The 14,454-nt window shown below is 42.6% G+C and overlaps 3 protein-coding genes across 5 annotated transcripts in view; all 3 read right to left on the bottom strand.

Moving 5' to 3' along the window:
* Positions 1 to 14,454, bottom strand: part of LOC106602512 (zinc finger protein 69 homolog) — a 506,109-nt gene that overhangs the window by 69,699 nt on the left and 421,956 nt on the right. The window lies entirely within an intron of this gene.
* On the bottom strand, positions 547 to 2,611 carry LOC106602467 (zinc finger protein 233-like). Its single transcript, XM_014195136.2, has 3 exons — positions 2,494 to 2,611; positions 2,218 to 2,345; positions 547 to 1,835 (listed from the first exon to the last, which is right to left on the bottom strand). Exons 1-3 carry the CDS (start codon positions 2,594 to 2,596, stop codon positions 963 to 965), a joined length of 1,104 nt encoding a protein of 367 aa, XP_014050611.2. The 5' UTR covers positions 2,597 to 2,611; the 3' UTR covers positions 547 to 962.
* Positions 2,855 to 13,055, bottom strand: LOC106602430 (zinc finger and SCAN domain-containing protein 22-like). Of its 2 annotated transcripts, XM_045717567.1 has the most exons (4): positions 12,211 to 13,043; positions 5,180 to 5,310; positions 4,825 to 5,001; positions 2,855 to 3,003 (listed from the first exon to the last, which is right to left on the bottom strand). In XM_045717567.1, exons 1-4 carry the CDS (start codon positions 12,491 to 12,493, stop codon positions 2,857 to 2,859), a joined length of 738 nt encoding a protein of 245 aa, XP_045573523.1. In that variant the 5' UTR covers positions 12,494 to 13,043; the 3' UTR covers positions 2,855 to 2,856. The 2 variants fall into 2 exon arrangements, with proteins under 2 accessions (XP_045573523.1, XP_014050542.1); XM_014195067.2 differs by lacking the exon at positions 2,855 to 3,003 and having other exon boundaries at positions 3,402 to 5,001; positions 12,211 to 13,055.

Raw genomic sequence — 14,454 nt, 5'->3', positions numbered from 1 at the left:
ATTTTCTTTCTGGCTTCGAGTTACAGTGCCTTCGGAAAGTATTTTTCCACATTTTGTTACATTACAGCCTTATTCTAAAATGTATTTAAAAAATGTTCCTTCATCAATCCCCCATAATAACAAAGCAAAAACAGGTTTTTAGAAACTATTGCTAATTTATTAAAAATATATAACTGAAATATCACATTTACACAAGTATTCAGACCCTTTACTCAGTACTTTGTTAAAGCACATTTGGAAGCGATTATAGCCTTGAGTCTTCTTGGGTATAACGCTACTAGCTTGGCACACCTGTATTTGGGGAGTTTCTCCCATTCGTCTCTTCAGATCCTCTCAAGCTCTGTCAGGTTGGATGGGGAGCGTTGCTGCACAGCTATTTTCAGGTCTCTCCAGAAATGTTTGATCAGGTTCAAGTCCGGGCCTTGGCTGGGCCACTCAAGAACATTCAGACTTGTCCTGAAGCCACTCCTGCGTTGTCTTGGCTGTGTGCTTAGGGTCATTGTCCTGTTGGAAGATGAACCTTCGCCCCAGTCTGAGATCCTGAGTGCTCTGGAGCAGGTTTTCATCAAGGATCTCTCTGTACTTTGCTCCGTTCATCTTTGCCTCAATCCTAACTAGTCTCCCAGTCCCTGCCACTGAAAAACATTCCCACAGCATGATGCTGCCACCACCATTCTTTACTGTAGGGATGGTGCCAGGTGTCCTCCAGACGTGACACTTAGCATTCAGGCCAAAGAGTTCAATCTTGGTTTCATCAGACCAGAGAATATTAAACTATACTTGTGCTAGCCTAGGTTTACTATCTCTCTAAAAACAGGTATTAATGCAAGCCTGTTTCTAATTAAAGTTAAAGGGGTTAACGAGGGGTATGTGGTTAATTACCCTCTTATCCCAAGACACTTCACACGATAACTATAATATGTCAGATAAAGACATCCCTGTGTACATCTCAAGCCACACTGTTATGATTTCTCCCCATTGTGGACACTCCTATGTCTGATAAGGCTACTCAGGAAGGAGAAGCTCTTGTGACATAATTTGCACTTGAAGCTCTCCTTGGTGTGAACAGTCTGGTGCTGCTTCACATACCTTGCCTCAGCAAAGCGCTTCCCACACGTGGGGCAGGCATACGGCTTGTCGGCGTCCGTCCTAACGCTCGGCCTCCCACATTGTAACCCAATGACACCAGAGGAGGTAGAATCAAGAGTTTTTGAGCTCCCTCCTTGACCTCTAGCCATTGTTTGGGTGTTGTTGGGATTGTGTGCTGTGTTATAGGCTAGGTACCTCTTATGGTGAACGCCCACCCGGACCCTGTCTGTATTGGTGGGGTAAACCTGAGGTAATTGAGGAAGGCTAGACCCAGGCCCAGACCTTCTATGAACCAAGTCACCAGGCATTGGACGAGGCCCTGAAGGAGAAGACCGACTTGCTGATAGACTACCACCAGGGGGGGCTCCCGTCACTCTCTGTGAAGGCTGAAGCCCAGGGTGACCTACTCTGTTCATCATGGATACTGTGGTGTTTGTATCATAAGAACAGGAGGGTCTATCTCTATCAGCCCCAGACTGCAGACTGGATCCCTGACTGGAGCCTCTGTCTCTCTGATGACCACCAGGACTGAGGTTGTTCAGTCCTCCTGTCCACTGGTTGTGTTCTGTGTGGTGGTGGAGTCTCTGTCCCTCACGGTTGGGTCCTCCTTCCGACTCGGGAAGGAAGAGTGATGGCTCCAGATCCAGGGTTTTGATCCGGGGCCAGGGTTTGTGACCACCCATCTCAGAGGTCCAGTCTCTCATGTCAGCAACACCAGATATCAGCAGGTCCTCATGGACTGCAGACTGTAAACACAAATTGAACAGAAAAGCATACAAGTTTAGATAAGAAACTGCTGTACACAGAAACATGACATTATAAAATGTTAACCACAGTCAAGTACCTAACAAAATGGAGCCATTGGAGTTTATTATGAAACAATGTCCATATGTGTTGATTCAAGAGTGAAATATTTTTTGGTTCGACTGATAAGGGAAACTCAGTCTCTGCCATAATACAAAAATAACCAAGTCAGTCAGCATAGCTACGCCTCATCCTGCTGTCAGCCAATCTGTTTTCATGGAGACTAGGTTCGGTTGTTGTTTTGTGTTCAACTGTCTTTTTCTGGTTGTGATTAACAGTGTTGTTCCCCAGCCCAGAGTTGAGGACGCTGTCCCATCCACTGACCTCCACCATGTCGCCTCTGGTCCTGGCCTGCTCAGTAATGTTGTCCCCTGGGCCCTTGGCTGCACCCGTTGGGGTCTGGAAATCCAAGGCGGCCACCCAGTCTCTTCTGTTAGCCTCCAGCCAACCACCTGCAGAAGGAGGTTAGAAAATAGACTACAAACATGGAAGCGAACGCTGCATATGGATTTTTTTGGGGTCAATTACCTGGTCAAGTTAAGATGTGTGTTTTTGTATGCAAACATAAGTTGCTCTATGCTATAATTATTTCTCCCTTACCTTGCTCCCCCATCTTTAGTCCACTCAGCAGATCAATGCTCTCTGGTCCGTCTTCTATTGTCTCCTCTTTGACCAGCAGCAGATCAGGCTTCCAATCCTCCATGTCTACTGACTGTAAGAGATACAGAGTGAGAGGATGTTGGATCAAGAAATCTGATATGAGCACCCTGCTATGAAGCATCTCCTGATTGGGCAATGAGGGATTGCTATGAGTACTATGCAAACATGTTAGTTTTTGATTACTTTACACACTTTCATGGTTTGATAATTCAAACGTATGGTCCCACACTTAAGACAAGAGCACTCCGACTCTGAGAGGCTTTGTGGATACGAGCTCTGACCTAATACCATTCACACAGTAGTTCACAGTGGGCTCACCTCAGTGAGACTGTGTGTGGTCCTGTGCTGCTCAGCTGGTTCCTCTGTGGGTTCAGGAGGAGGTGTAGTCTGGTTGTCCTCCATGACCATGGTCCCCTCAGGGTTCCCAAGACCCTCCTCACACCCCTCCTCCTGGAAGAGACAGGTGATACAGATTACACAGTCATACTCTCCCTCAGGTATGTACACACAGATAAACACACTTTCAACATGGAGTGTTTACCCATCCCCACTACGTTTGAGTCCTATACTGTAGTTACAGAATGACTTCATTGTTGTTAAACCCATCATGGTGGACATAAATGATGTTGTGGGTAAATATGAGTCAGCTATGATAAGTCAAAAGTCATCAGACAAACTTGACTAACCTATTCTGAACTGTACAGTAAGTGTAACTACTTTGTTCGTGTGTAAGTATATTTATTTATATTTAAGTGTATATTGGTTATAAAGCACTGTTGGGTGTATGCAGAATAGGGTGAGATCAGATGTGATGGACACTAAAGAGAGTCTCAATGAAAGTCTTAGAATAAAAAGTCCCATTTTGTGTTTATTAAACAAACCAGTTTTAAGTACACCATATGAAAACCACATGTACACGTCTCAACAAAAAAAATGTATAACTTGCATACATTTTCTCATTAAAAATGTATTGGAAAAACATTTTGTAGTTTAATAGAAGTAATGAAATAGACATTTGTGAACATCATATAGCCTACACAGTACAAACACAATATGTAACATACTTTTAAGGCTTATATATGCCTTATATATATATATATCACACAATGTCTGGATGCAATATTCTACCCAGGAATGTTCAACACTAAAATCTGTTACCCTTGTTATTCCAAATGTATCTGTGGATCTTTTCTGCTGACAACCGTGAGAATGTATATTTGTCTTTAATGCAGGGTTTGACATAAACGTCAGAAGCTATTGAGTGGAATGGTTTTTCTGCTGGTGTATCCTGAGGTAGCTCCTCTCTGAGAACCTCTTCCCGCAGTGCATACAGGCGAACGGCCTCTCTCGCGTATGGACCATATTGTGCCTCTTCAGCTGGTCCTGGCGGGAGAACCGCTTATCACACTGGGGGCAGCTGTAGGGTTTCTCCCCTGAGTGGACCCTCTGGTGCCTTTTCAGGTCACCAGCCTGGGCGAAGCACACATGACACTGGGTACAGCTATAGGGTTTCTCTCCAGTGTGGACCCGCTTGTGGATCTCCACCTTCTGCGGGCAGCTGAAGCCTTTGTTACAGAACATGCAGAGGAACCGTTTCTCTTTACTATTGCCTGATGTGGCTCCCCCTCCCTGAGCCTGGGCTGTAGCCCTGTCGTTTGAGTTCAATACCTGATCGAAAAGGATGTGGCTGTGTGAATCGGAAGGTGCCATTGACGTGGACACTGGGTCGTGATCCTTGAACGCGTGTACAAGGGAGTGGGTGGCGACATTTGGATTCGTCTCTAAGCTTTCCCTGTAATCTAAGAAATCTCTGCCCTGCGAGTGTCCGTCTCCTAGGTGACCTTTCCATGTGGGAGGAACGTCACCCTCCAATTTTACAGTCACCTCATCTACGACTAAACCCTCACCTTTCTTTTCTAGGCACCCTTCAGAGTATACACTACTACTGTACTGGTTCCAGTCCCCTCTAGACAGATCAGTCTGTGTCTCTAAATCCAAGGATATATTGCCAGGGTCCATCTCTGTAGTGTAAGAACAAGACGGATCATCACCACCAGTGTCTAACGTGTCACCATCATCTCCACGGGAATTAACCGTCCTCTGGCTCTGGTGAAATAGCGGTAAATACTTTGAGCCAGGAGAAGGAGGACAGCCCAGTCTCCACAGCCCCAGTCTCTCTGGGTCAGATCCTGTGTGTAAAAGCCTGTGTGTTACAGTTAAAGTCTCGGTGTCTGTCTCTGACTTGAGGACGGCGTTCGGCGTTCCACTGACCTCCATGATGCTGCGTCTGGTCCTGGCCTGGGGCACGGCGGCGAGGTCCTCCGTGGCTACAGTGGGTGCCACTCCAGCCGCTGCTTCAGTCTGGATGTCTCTGCTGTGCCGTGGTTCCTTCTCTCCTTTAGTCCTCTCCTGCTTGACCCCAGGACCTGCAGCCTCTGCATCTGCAGACTGACAAGAAGAGAGGAGGTTATTATCGGTACATGAGTTGAATTGGATAACAATGTGGTACTGTAGTCTCACAAAGTCCCCTATGGCAAATAAATGAATAGCTGAGGGCAGCATTTCTGAAATAAAACGGGCCACATTTGATGTACTGTCATTGTTAATGTTACATTATGACACTAACCTCTATCACGATAACTTCCTGGGTTGAGGTTCCACTCCCCTCATCAACAGTGATTGGTTGGTCATCTCTCCATGTGTTGTGTCCCGCTGGCTTCACAAAGCTCCTGTGACCTCCAGTGAGATGTCCTTCACCTGAGAGAGTGATTGGGGGAAAAGAGGTGGTTAGGTTAGCTACTGTCAATGCTCAACGCTATATTGTACACATGACACTGTCTACAAGTGGCAAGGATGTCCCTTCTCATAACTTCTTGATATACTATTTATTGATTGATTGATTGTGTTCCATGCATCACATTATTTTTTATTGAGTATGACAATAAGAAATTCAGTAACTCAAGAATCAGGTTAGAATATGATAGTGTCTTTGTGTTAGAATAATTTTTCATAATTGACCTGCCTGGTAAATACATTTTTTTGCAAGATAGCTAAGTAATCAGGGGAACTATTACATCATACCCGGCCCCAGGCGTAAGTGACATAAGCAGTTGCTCAGGGGGCCATCCACTAGTGCCCCCCCCCCCCCCACCAAAAAAAAGTATAGAGTGCCTTGAGAAAGTATTGACACCCCTTGACTTTTTCCACATTTTGTTGTGTTACAGCCTGAATTTAAAATGGTCTAAATTTGGATCTTTGGGGGTCACTGGCCTACAAATAATACCCCATAATGTCAAAGTGGAATTATGCTAAAAAATGTAAACATACTAATTAAATAAAAAGGTTAAGTAATAAGTATTCAAGCATAAATAAGTTCAGGAGTAAACATTTTCTTAACAAGTCACAATAAGTTGCATGGACTCAATCTGTGTGCAATAATAGTGTTTAACATGATTTTTGAATGACTACCTCATCTCTGTACTCAACACATTATCTGTAAGGTCTCAGTCGAGCAGTGAATTTAAAACACAGATTCAACCACAAAGACCAGGGAGGTTTTCCAATACCTATATAAAAAAATGGCATTGAATATCCCTTTGAGCACGGCAAAGTTATTAATTACACTTTGAATGGTGTATCAATACATCCAGTCACTACAAAGATACAGGTGTCCTTCCTAACTCAGTTGCCAGAGAGTAAGGAAACCGCTTATGGATTTCACCATGATTCCAACTGACTTTAAAACAGTTACTGAGTTTAATGGTTGTGATAGGAGAAAACTGAGGATGGATCAACAACATTGTAGTTACTCCACAATACTAATATAAATGACAAGAATGAAAAGAAGGAAGCTTGTACAGAAACAAAAATATTCCAAAATATGCACAATGTTTGCAACAAAGCACTAATACTACAAAAAAATGTGGCAAAGCAATTCCCTTTTTGTCCCGAGTACCACTCCATATTTTCAAGCATAGTGGTGTCTGAATCATGTTATGGGAATTATTGTAAGGACAGGGGATTTTTTTTAGGAGAAAAAAAACCACACTTAATGGAGCTAAGCACAGGCAAAATCCTACAGGAAAATCTGGTTCAGTCTGCTTTCCAACAGACACAGGGAGATTAATTCACCTTTCAGCAGGACAATAACCTAAAACACAAGGACAAATCTACACTGGAGTTGCTTACCAAGAAGACAGTGAATGTTCCTGAGTGGCTGCGTTAAATTTACGTAAATCTATGGCAAGAAGAACTGAACATGGTTGTCTAGCAATAACAACCTATTTAACAGAGCTTGAAGAATTTTGAAAAGAATAAATAGGAAAATGTTGCACAATCCAGGTGTGGAATGCTTTCAGAGACTTACCCAGAAAGACTCACAGCTGTCATCGCTGCCAATGGTAAATCTACAAAGTATTGACTCAGGGGTGTGAATACTTATGTAAATGTGATATTTTTGTATTTCAATTCTAATAAATTTGCTAAAGTTTCTAAAAATATGTTTTCATTTTGTCATTATGTGGTAGTGTGTAGATTGGTGAGAAACAATTAGAATGAAATCCATGCTGTAACACAACAAAATGTGGAATAAGCCAAGGGGTATGAATACATTCTGAAGGCACTCACCGGCCAGGTTATGAGGTATACCACAAAATGTGACAACGGAAAGGCAGGCTTCATCAGCGCTGCACACACCACTTTGCAATCTGGAGGAAGTATGCATTTTGAAAACATTTTCTATGTACCCCATGGCAAAATGTGTAGAATTGCAGGAAATTAACTCTAAAATGTTCTCTGCCTTAACTTTTGCGTAGGGCCCCCAAAAGGCTAGGGCCAGCCCGACCTGCCGGAAAACGTGTGGCGAGACAGCATTTGCCCCAGTACTTTTCAACACCTTCCAAGCAGCAGCAGCAACAGCAACAAATGCGTTTACCAGACATATTCATTAGTTCATGTCATAGAAAAATGTTTTCAACTGAAAAGAATGCAGCCGTTTCTTATTGGACAAGCTTACATAGTACCTCACCCAATTTCAGACTATTTTCCTCTTTTTGTCTAGTGACGCCTTAGCCCCCACACTTACTGTGCCAGGTGGATTCACTTGTCAGTCACAGTGGTCTCCTAGCTAGAGCCTATAGAGCCTCATCAACCACGCCTCTCAACAACTGGTTTGGTTGCTCCAGCACCTCGTCAAAGACCGTACAGTATGGAGATAGGCAACAACTGTTTCGCCAATAGAAATCCCTGATCACGGTTGTAGGCGATGTCACTGCAACGTTGGCTAGCTTTACTCATGCACAGAAACATGTCATCGGTTCTAACGGTGGTCTCGCTCCGAACTGCACATGTGCCATGTCAAAGACACTACTTTAATCTAAAGTTGTTTTTGTTCTCTAATCGACTTCTCAAACCCCGGCCTGGTCTGTTTGTTCTGCTTCGCAAGGGTTCCCGGAAGTCTCGCAATGTTGCGTCTCGGTTTAGAAACTCTGTGACCTCGTTGTTTGGCTGTCCTTGCTATATGGATCATTGGGACGGCCCTACCCAATTGAAGTTGACAGTTAAAATGGTTAGGACGCCACAATTATTTCGGATAGCATTAACCATTGTTTGACTCGCAATTTGCCTCCGCTCACGTTCTGTGGGACCTGACTTTGTGGATGTATTATCTAGTGTAAACAATCTTCTCCTGCCTGCCTCAAGAGAGAGCGAACACACATTTTCATGGAAAACAGTATGTGTTAATAAAAGCCGTTATAAAAGCAGTTTAGTCGTTGTCCAAAATTAGGTAGAACGATCCAATCTATAGCTATAGTAGACTAGCTAGATAACCATATCTAGCTAATGTTATGCAGCCAGCAGCTAACGTTAATATTGATTTTTAGAAGTGGGCGTGACGCACCTTTTTTTAATCCAGTCAGATACACTCCAAATCAAATTGCGCCGAATACAACAGGTGTAACCTTACAGTAAAATGCTTACTTCTAAGCCCTTAACCAACAATACAAATAAGTGTTAACCTGTCAAGGTATAGGGGGCAGTATTTTCGATTTCGGATGAAAAACGTGCCCAGAGTAAACTGCCTAATACTCGGGCCCAAATATTTGCATATTATTAGTAGATTTGGATAGAAAACACTCTGAAGTTTCTAAAACTGTTTGAATGATGTCTGAGTATAACAGAACTCATATGGCAGGCAAAAACCTGAGACAAATCCAACCAGGAAGTGGGAAATCTGATGCTTGTTGTCTTTTCAAGTCATTGCCTATCTAACACACAGTGACTTAGGGTTTATTTTGCACTTCCTAAGGCTTCCACTAGATGTCAACAGTCTTTAGAACCTTGTTTCAGGCTTTTGCGGTGAACACAGAGCGAACAAGAAGGCCGGGAAGTTGGTGACTCAGAAAATGACATGAGTTTTGTGGCGCGCGTTCACTTGATGAGGTAGCTGTGTTCCATAACGTTTTTCAAGACATTGGAATCGTCCGGTTGGAATATTATTGAAGTTTTGTTAAAAAGGCCCTAAAGATTGATGCTATACAACGTTTGACATGTTTCAACGAACGTAAATATAACTTTTTTTGACTTTTCGTCATGAAATTTTGGGCGAGCTTCCTACATTTGGAGTAGCTTACTGAACGCGCTAACAACAAGGAGGTATTTGGACATAAATTATGGACTTTATCGAACAAAACAACATTTATTGTAGACCTGGGATTCCTGGAAGTGCCTTCTGATGAAGATCAAAGGTAAGTGAATATTTATAATGCTATTTATGATTTTAGATGACTCCAAAATGGCGGGTATCTGTATTGCCAGGTGTATTTTTCTGAGCGCCGTACTCAGATAATTGCAAAGTGTGCTTTCCCCGTGAAGCTTTTTTGAAATCTGTCACAGCGGTTGCATTCAGGAGATGGTTATCTATAATTCTTTGAATAACAGTTCAATATTTTATCAACGTTTATGATGAATATTTTTGTAAATTGTTGTGCTAATTCACCGGCAGTTTTAGAGGAAAAATATTTTCTGAACATCACGCGCCAATGTAAAATGGGGTTTTTGGATATAAATATGAACTTTATCGAACAAAACATACATGTATTGTGTAACATTGAGTCCTAGGAGTGTCATCTGATGAAGATTGTCAAAGGCTAGTGCTTAATTTTAGCTGTATTTGCTGGTTTTTGTGACCCCTCTCCTGCTTGGAAAATGGCTGTGTGGTTTTTCTTGTGTTGTCACTGTCCTAACATAATCTAACTTTATGCTTTCGCTGTAAAGCCTTTTTGAAATCGGACAATGTGGTTGGATTAAGGAGAGGTTTATCTTTAAAATGGTGTAAAATAGTTGTATGTTTGAGAACTTTGAATTATGACATTTTGTTGTTTTGAATTTGGCGCTCTGATTTTTCACTGGCTGTTGAATAGTGTGAACCGTGGGTGGGACGGTAGCGTCCCACGCAGCGCTGAGAAGTTAAGTAAAAACTATATACGTGTTTATTTTTTATTTTTTTAAAGATAGTTAAATAACAGTAGCGAGGCTATATACGGGGGTACCGGTACAGAGTCAATGTGCGGGGGCACAGGTTAGTCGAGGTAACATGTACATGTAGGTAGAGTTAAAGTGACTATGCATAGTCAATAAACAGAGAGTAGCAGCAGCATAACAGAGGGGAGGGGGGGGGGGGGGGTGACGACAATGCAAATAGTCTGGGTAGCCATTTGATTAGTTCAGGAGTTTTATGGCTTGGGGGTAGAAGCTGTTAAGAAGCCTTTTGGACCTAGACTTGGTGCTCCGGTACCGCCTGGTATAGTGGTCCTGGATGGCAGGAATCTTGGCCCCAGTGATGTACTGGGCCATACGTACTACCCTCTGTAGTGCCTTGCGGTTGGCGGCCGAGCAGTTGCCATACCAGGCAGTGATGCAACCAGTCAGGATGCTCTCGATGGTGCAGCTGTAGAACTTTTTCAGGATCTGAGGACCCATGCCAAGTCTTTTCAGTCTCGAGGGGGAATAGGCAGAAACATCCTACTCGACCACTTGGAGGCGTCCGCATGGTCCTAAAGCACACCGTTGCCTCGTTTTGTATCACATTCCAATGATAAAACTGGAGGGGGGGTAAAAATGAAATTTCAGAATGTGGAGGGGACGTGTCCCCCCCATCCCCAGTGAAAGTTGCGCCCCCTGATTTAGACTCATAGAATAAATGTGTTTGGCACAGGTAAAGAAGATGAAACGATCTGCTGCTGCTACCCAAGGCTTAGGGATACTGAAGTTCCTGAAAGGGTTAGTTAGCCAGTTTAATAGTCCAGTAAACTTCATTGGCATATTATTTTATTTATTATTATGTTTCTGGAGCAAATGTCCCTGTCTTAAAAGTAAAAAACTACACAGACAATATGAACACATTTGTCCAACCATAACAGATGGATAGCTAATGCAGAAAGGAATTTATGGATTCTAGCACCACCATAACTTTCTCAAATAAAAAAAAATTACAAAAAAAAAACTTTCCTCCAGACGAGCTTCAATGCCGTACAACTCTCCTTCCATGGCCTACAACTGCTCTTAAATACAAGTAAAACTAAATGCATGCTCTTCAACCGATCACTGCCTGCACCTGCCCGCCCGTCCAGCATCACTACTCTGGACGGTTCTGACTTAGAATATGTGGACAACTACAAATACCTAGGTGTCTGGTTAGACTGTAAACTCTCCTTCCAGACTCACATAAAACATCTCCAATCCAAAGTTAAATCTAGAATTGGCTTCCTATTTCGCAACAAAGCATCCTTCACTCATGCTGCCAAACATACCCTCGTAAAACTGACCATCTTACCGATCCTCGACTTTGGCGATGTAATTTACAAAATAGCCTCCAACACCCTACTCAACAAATTGGATGCAGTCTATCACAGTGCCATCCGTTTTGTCACCAAAGCCCCATATACTACCCACCACTGCGACCTGTACGCTCTCGTTGGCTGGCCCTCGCTTCATACTCGTCGCCAAACCCACTGGCTCCAGGTCATCTACAAGACCCTGCTAGGTAAAGCCCCGCCTTATCTCTGCTCGCTGGTCACCATAGCTGCACCCACCCGTAGCACGCGTTCCAGCAGGTATATCTCACTTGTCACCCCCAAAGCCAATTCCTCCTTTGGCCGCCTCTCCTTCCAGTTCTCTGCTGCCAATGACTGGAACAAACTACAAAAATCTCTGAAACTGGAAACACTTATCTCCCTCACTAGCTTTAAGCACCAGCTGTCAGAGCAGCTCACAGATCACTGCACCTGTACATAGCCCATCTATAAATAGCCCAAACAACTACCACTTCCCCTACTGTATTTATTTATTTTGCTCCTTTGCACCCCAGTATTTCTACTTTGCACACTCATCTACTGTCAAATCTACCATTCCAGTGTTTTAATTGCTATATTGTATTTACTTCGCCACCATGGCCTATTTATTGCCTTTTATTTATTTATATATATATATATATATATATATGTCATAGCCTACGAATAGGACACTGAGTTTTACCTGACCAAGAAAAACTCCAAAACAACCAAAGCGTATATTGCATAATATCCAAAAACTGACCAAGTCACAATTCTGGGTAACATCTGAACAAGAAGGGAACGGGACAACTTATGCAAAATGTACCTTTTGCCATTCCTCTGTATCGGTCGAGGATCTTGACACTACTGGGACGACTGGCAAGGACGCGCTCTCTAATGGTCCTCTCTGCGCGCTCCCGTGACACCTTCAGTTCCAGTAGCTGTAGTTTCCTCCGCAATCCCCTGTTTTCTTTTTGGCTTTGAGACATTTCCAAACGAAACACTGCATAGTCGTCGTCTACGAGCTTACATATCTCTGCCACGGCTGCATTCGCTAGCACCTCCATGACGGAGGCTATTTGAGTGTGAAAACCCATACAGTTATCCATTAGCGGCTACCTAGCTAAATAACATCTATCAACCAAGTCCTGTCTCCAACGCGAGTTAAAGACTACCTGGGGTAAGTATGTAATGCTGTGCAGTTAACTTAGTCATATGTTGAGTTCCAGGATGTTAATAAACGTCTAAATAACAATACAACCGCTAACGTGGAAATGATTATTGGTGACTGTTTACTTCCGTTTACTACTACTTCTTCGATAACGGTTAACGGCGGTTGGCATCCAATAAATGTTGCATTACCGCCACCAACTAGACTGGAGTATAACTACCTTATACTTTGCTTGAAAAAACGGTAATAATAATAATAATACAACAAATACACTACCATCTAAAACTATATTCACAAAAAAAAACTCCACTATTTAAATCTATGTAGTCCTATTTCAGGCCAACAGCCTGATGTCAGGTCTCACACACCCAAATACCTCTCTGCAGCTGCCATCACAACCTCAATGTTCTGTGACTTACGTTCCATCCCTGCAGTACAGTTGATAACCATTGCTATAAATGCCAAAAATCCAATCTTACTGAAACATATCACTTATTGGTTTATTCCTCTGTACTGGTACAGATCTACTACTCACACCACTCCTCTCAGGATCCCTCCTGTTTTGGTACCTACTAGAGCTCTCCTTTGTCTACACCCATTCAGCATTGTTCACACCCTCTGAAGCCAGCCCCACCCATCTCTTTAAGAATTCACATGAGGTCATGTGCTAAAGACTAAAAGTGGTAGGTGCCTACAATAAGGGAAATTCCAAGTAAACAGAAAGTGTCCAGATCAAAATATTTTTTAAATATTAGATGAAGCTTAACCAGACACACTTGTCTAAATTGATTGGTCATGTGAAAGAAATGCTATAACCCCCAACCACATCCAGTGGTGGAAAAAGTACTAAATGGTCATACTTGAGTAAAAGTATAAATAATTTCAAATTCCTTATATTAAACCAGATGGCACAATTGTATAAATGTAATTATTGATGGATAGCCAGGGGCACAATGTACATAGGTATCAAAAGTAAATGTAAAAATAGAAACCATTTCAAATTCCTTATATTAAGCAAACCAGAAGGCACAATTCATGATTTTTTTATTGATGGATAGCCAGGGGCACACTCCAACACTCAGACATCATTTACAAACGATGAAAATCAAATCAAATTTTATTGGTCACATACACATGGTTAGCAGATGTTACTGTGAGTGTAGCGAAATGCATAGGCAAGATGCAGTAGATGGTATAGAATACAGTATATACATATGAGATTAATCATGTTTACATATCCTACATTACTCAAGTGGCATTATTTAAAGTGACTAGTGATACCTTAAATCCATTTATTAAAGTGGCCAGAGATTTGAGTCTGTATGTTGGCAGCAGCCTCTCTATGTTAGTGATAGCTGTATAACAGTCTGATGGCCTTGAGATAGAAGCTGTTTTTCAGTCTCTCAGTCCCAGCTTTGATGCACCTGTACTGACCTCGCCTTCTGGATGGTAGCTGGGTGAACAGGCAGTGGCTCCGGTGGTTGTTGTCCTTGATTATCTTTTTGGCCTTCCTGTGACATCGGGTGGTGTAGGTGTCCTGGAGGGCAGGTAGTTTGCCCCCAGTGATGCGTTGTGCAGACTGCACTACACATTTGTGTTTAGTGAGTCTGCCAGATCAGACAACTACTTAAGTAATACTTTAAAGTATTTTTACATTACTGCCCAAATGCCTTCACACCAGTACATTAGCATACTTTATATACTGTTACACATGCACTCATCACATAGTATTCCATACATAAGTTAAGGCCATGCAACCTGAGTTGAAACCTGAGTGAGGTGCACATGTACAGTACATAAACAGATGCATGCTCCATATATTTAAGTGGTGGACACTTGATACGGTCACATGATATTGTTGTGGTATGTCACAAAATCATGTTACGACCACACATATCA

This window comes from Salmo salar, chromosome ssa04 (assembly GCF_905237065.1).
Source record: "Salmo salar chromosome ssa04, Ssal_v3.1, whole genome shotgun sequence".
Taxonomy (NCBI): domain Eukaryota; kingdom Metazoa; phylum Chordata; class Actinopteri; order Salmoniformes; family Salmonidae; genus Salmo; species Salmo salar.
The sequence above is the reverse complement of the archived record's forward strand: the minus strand, read 5'-3'. Positions and strand labels throughout refer to the sequence as shown.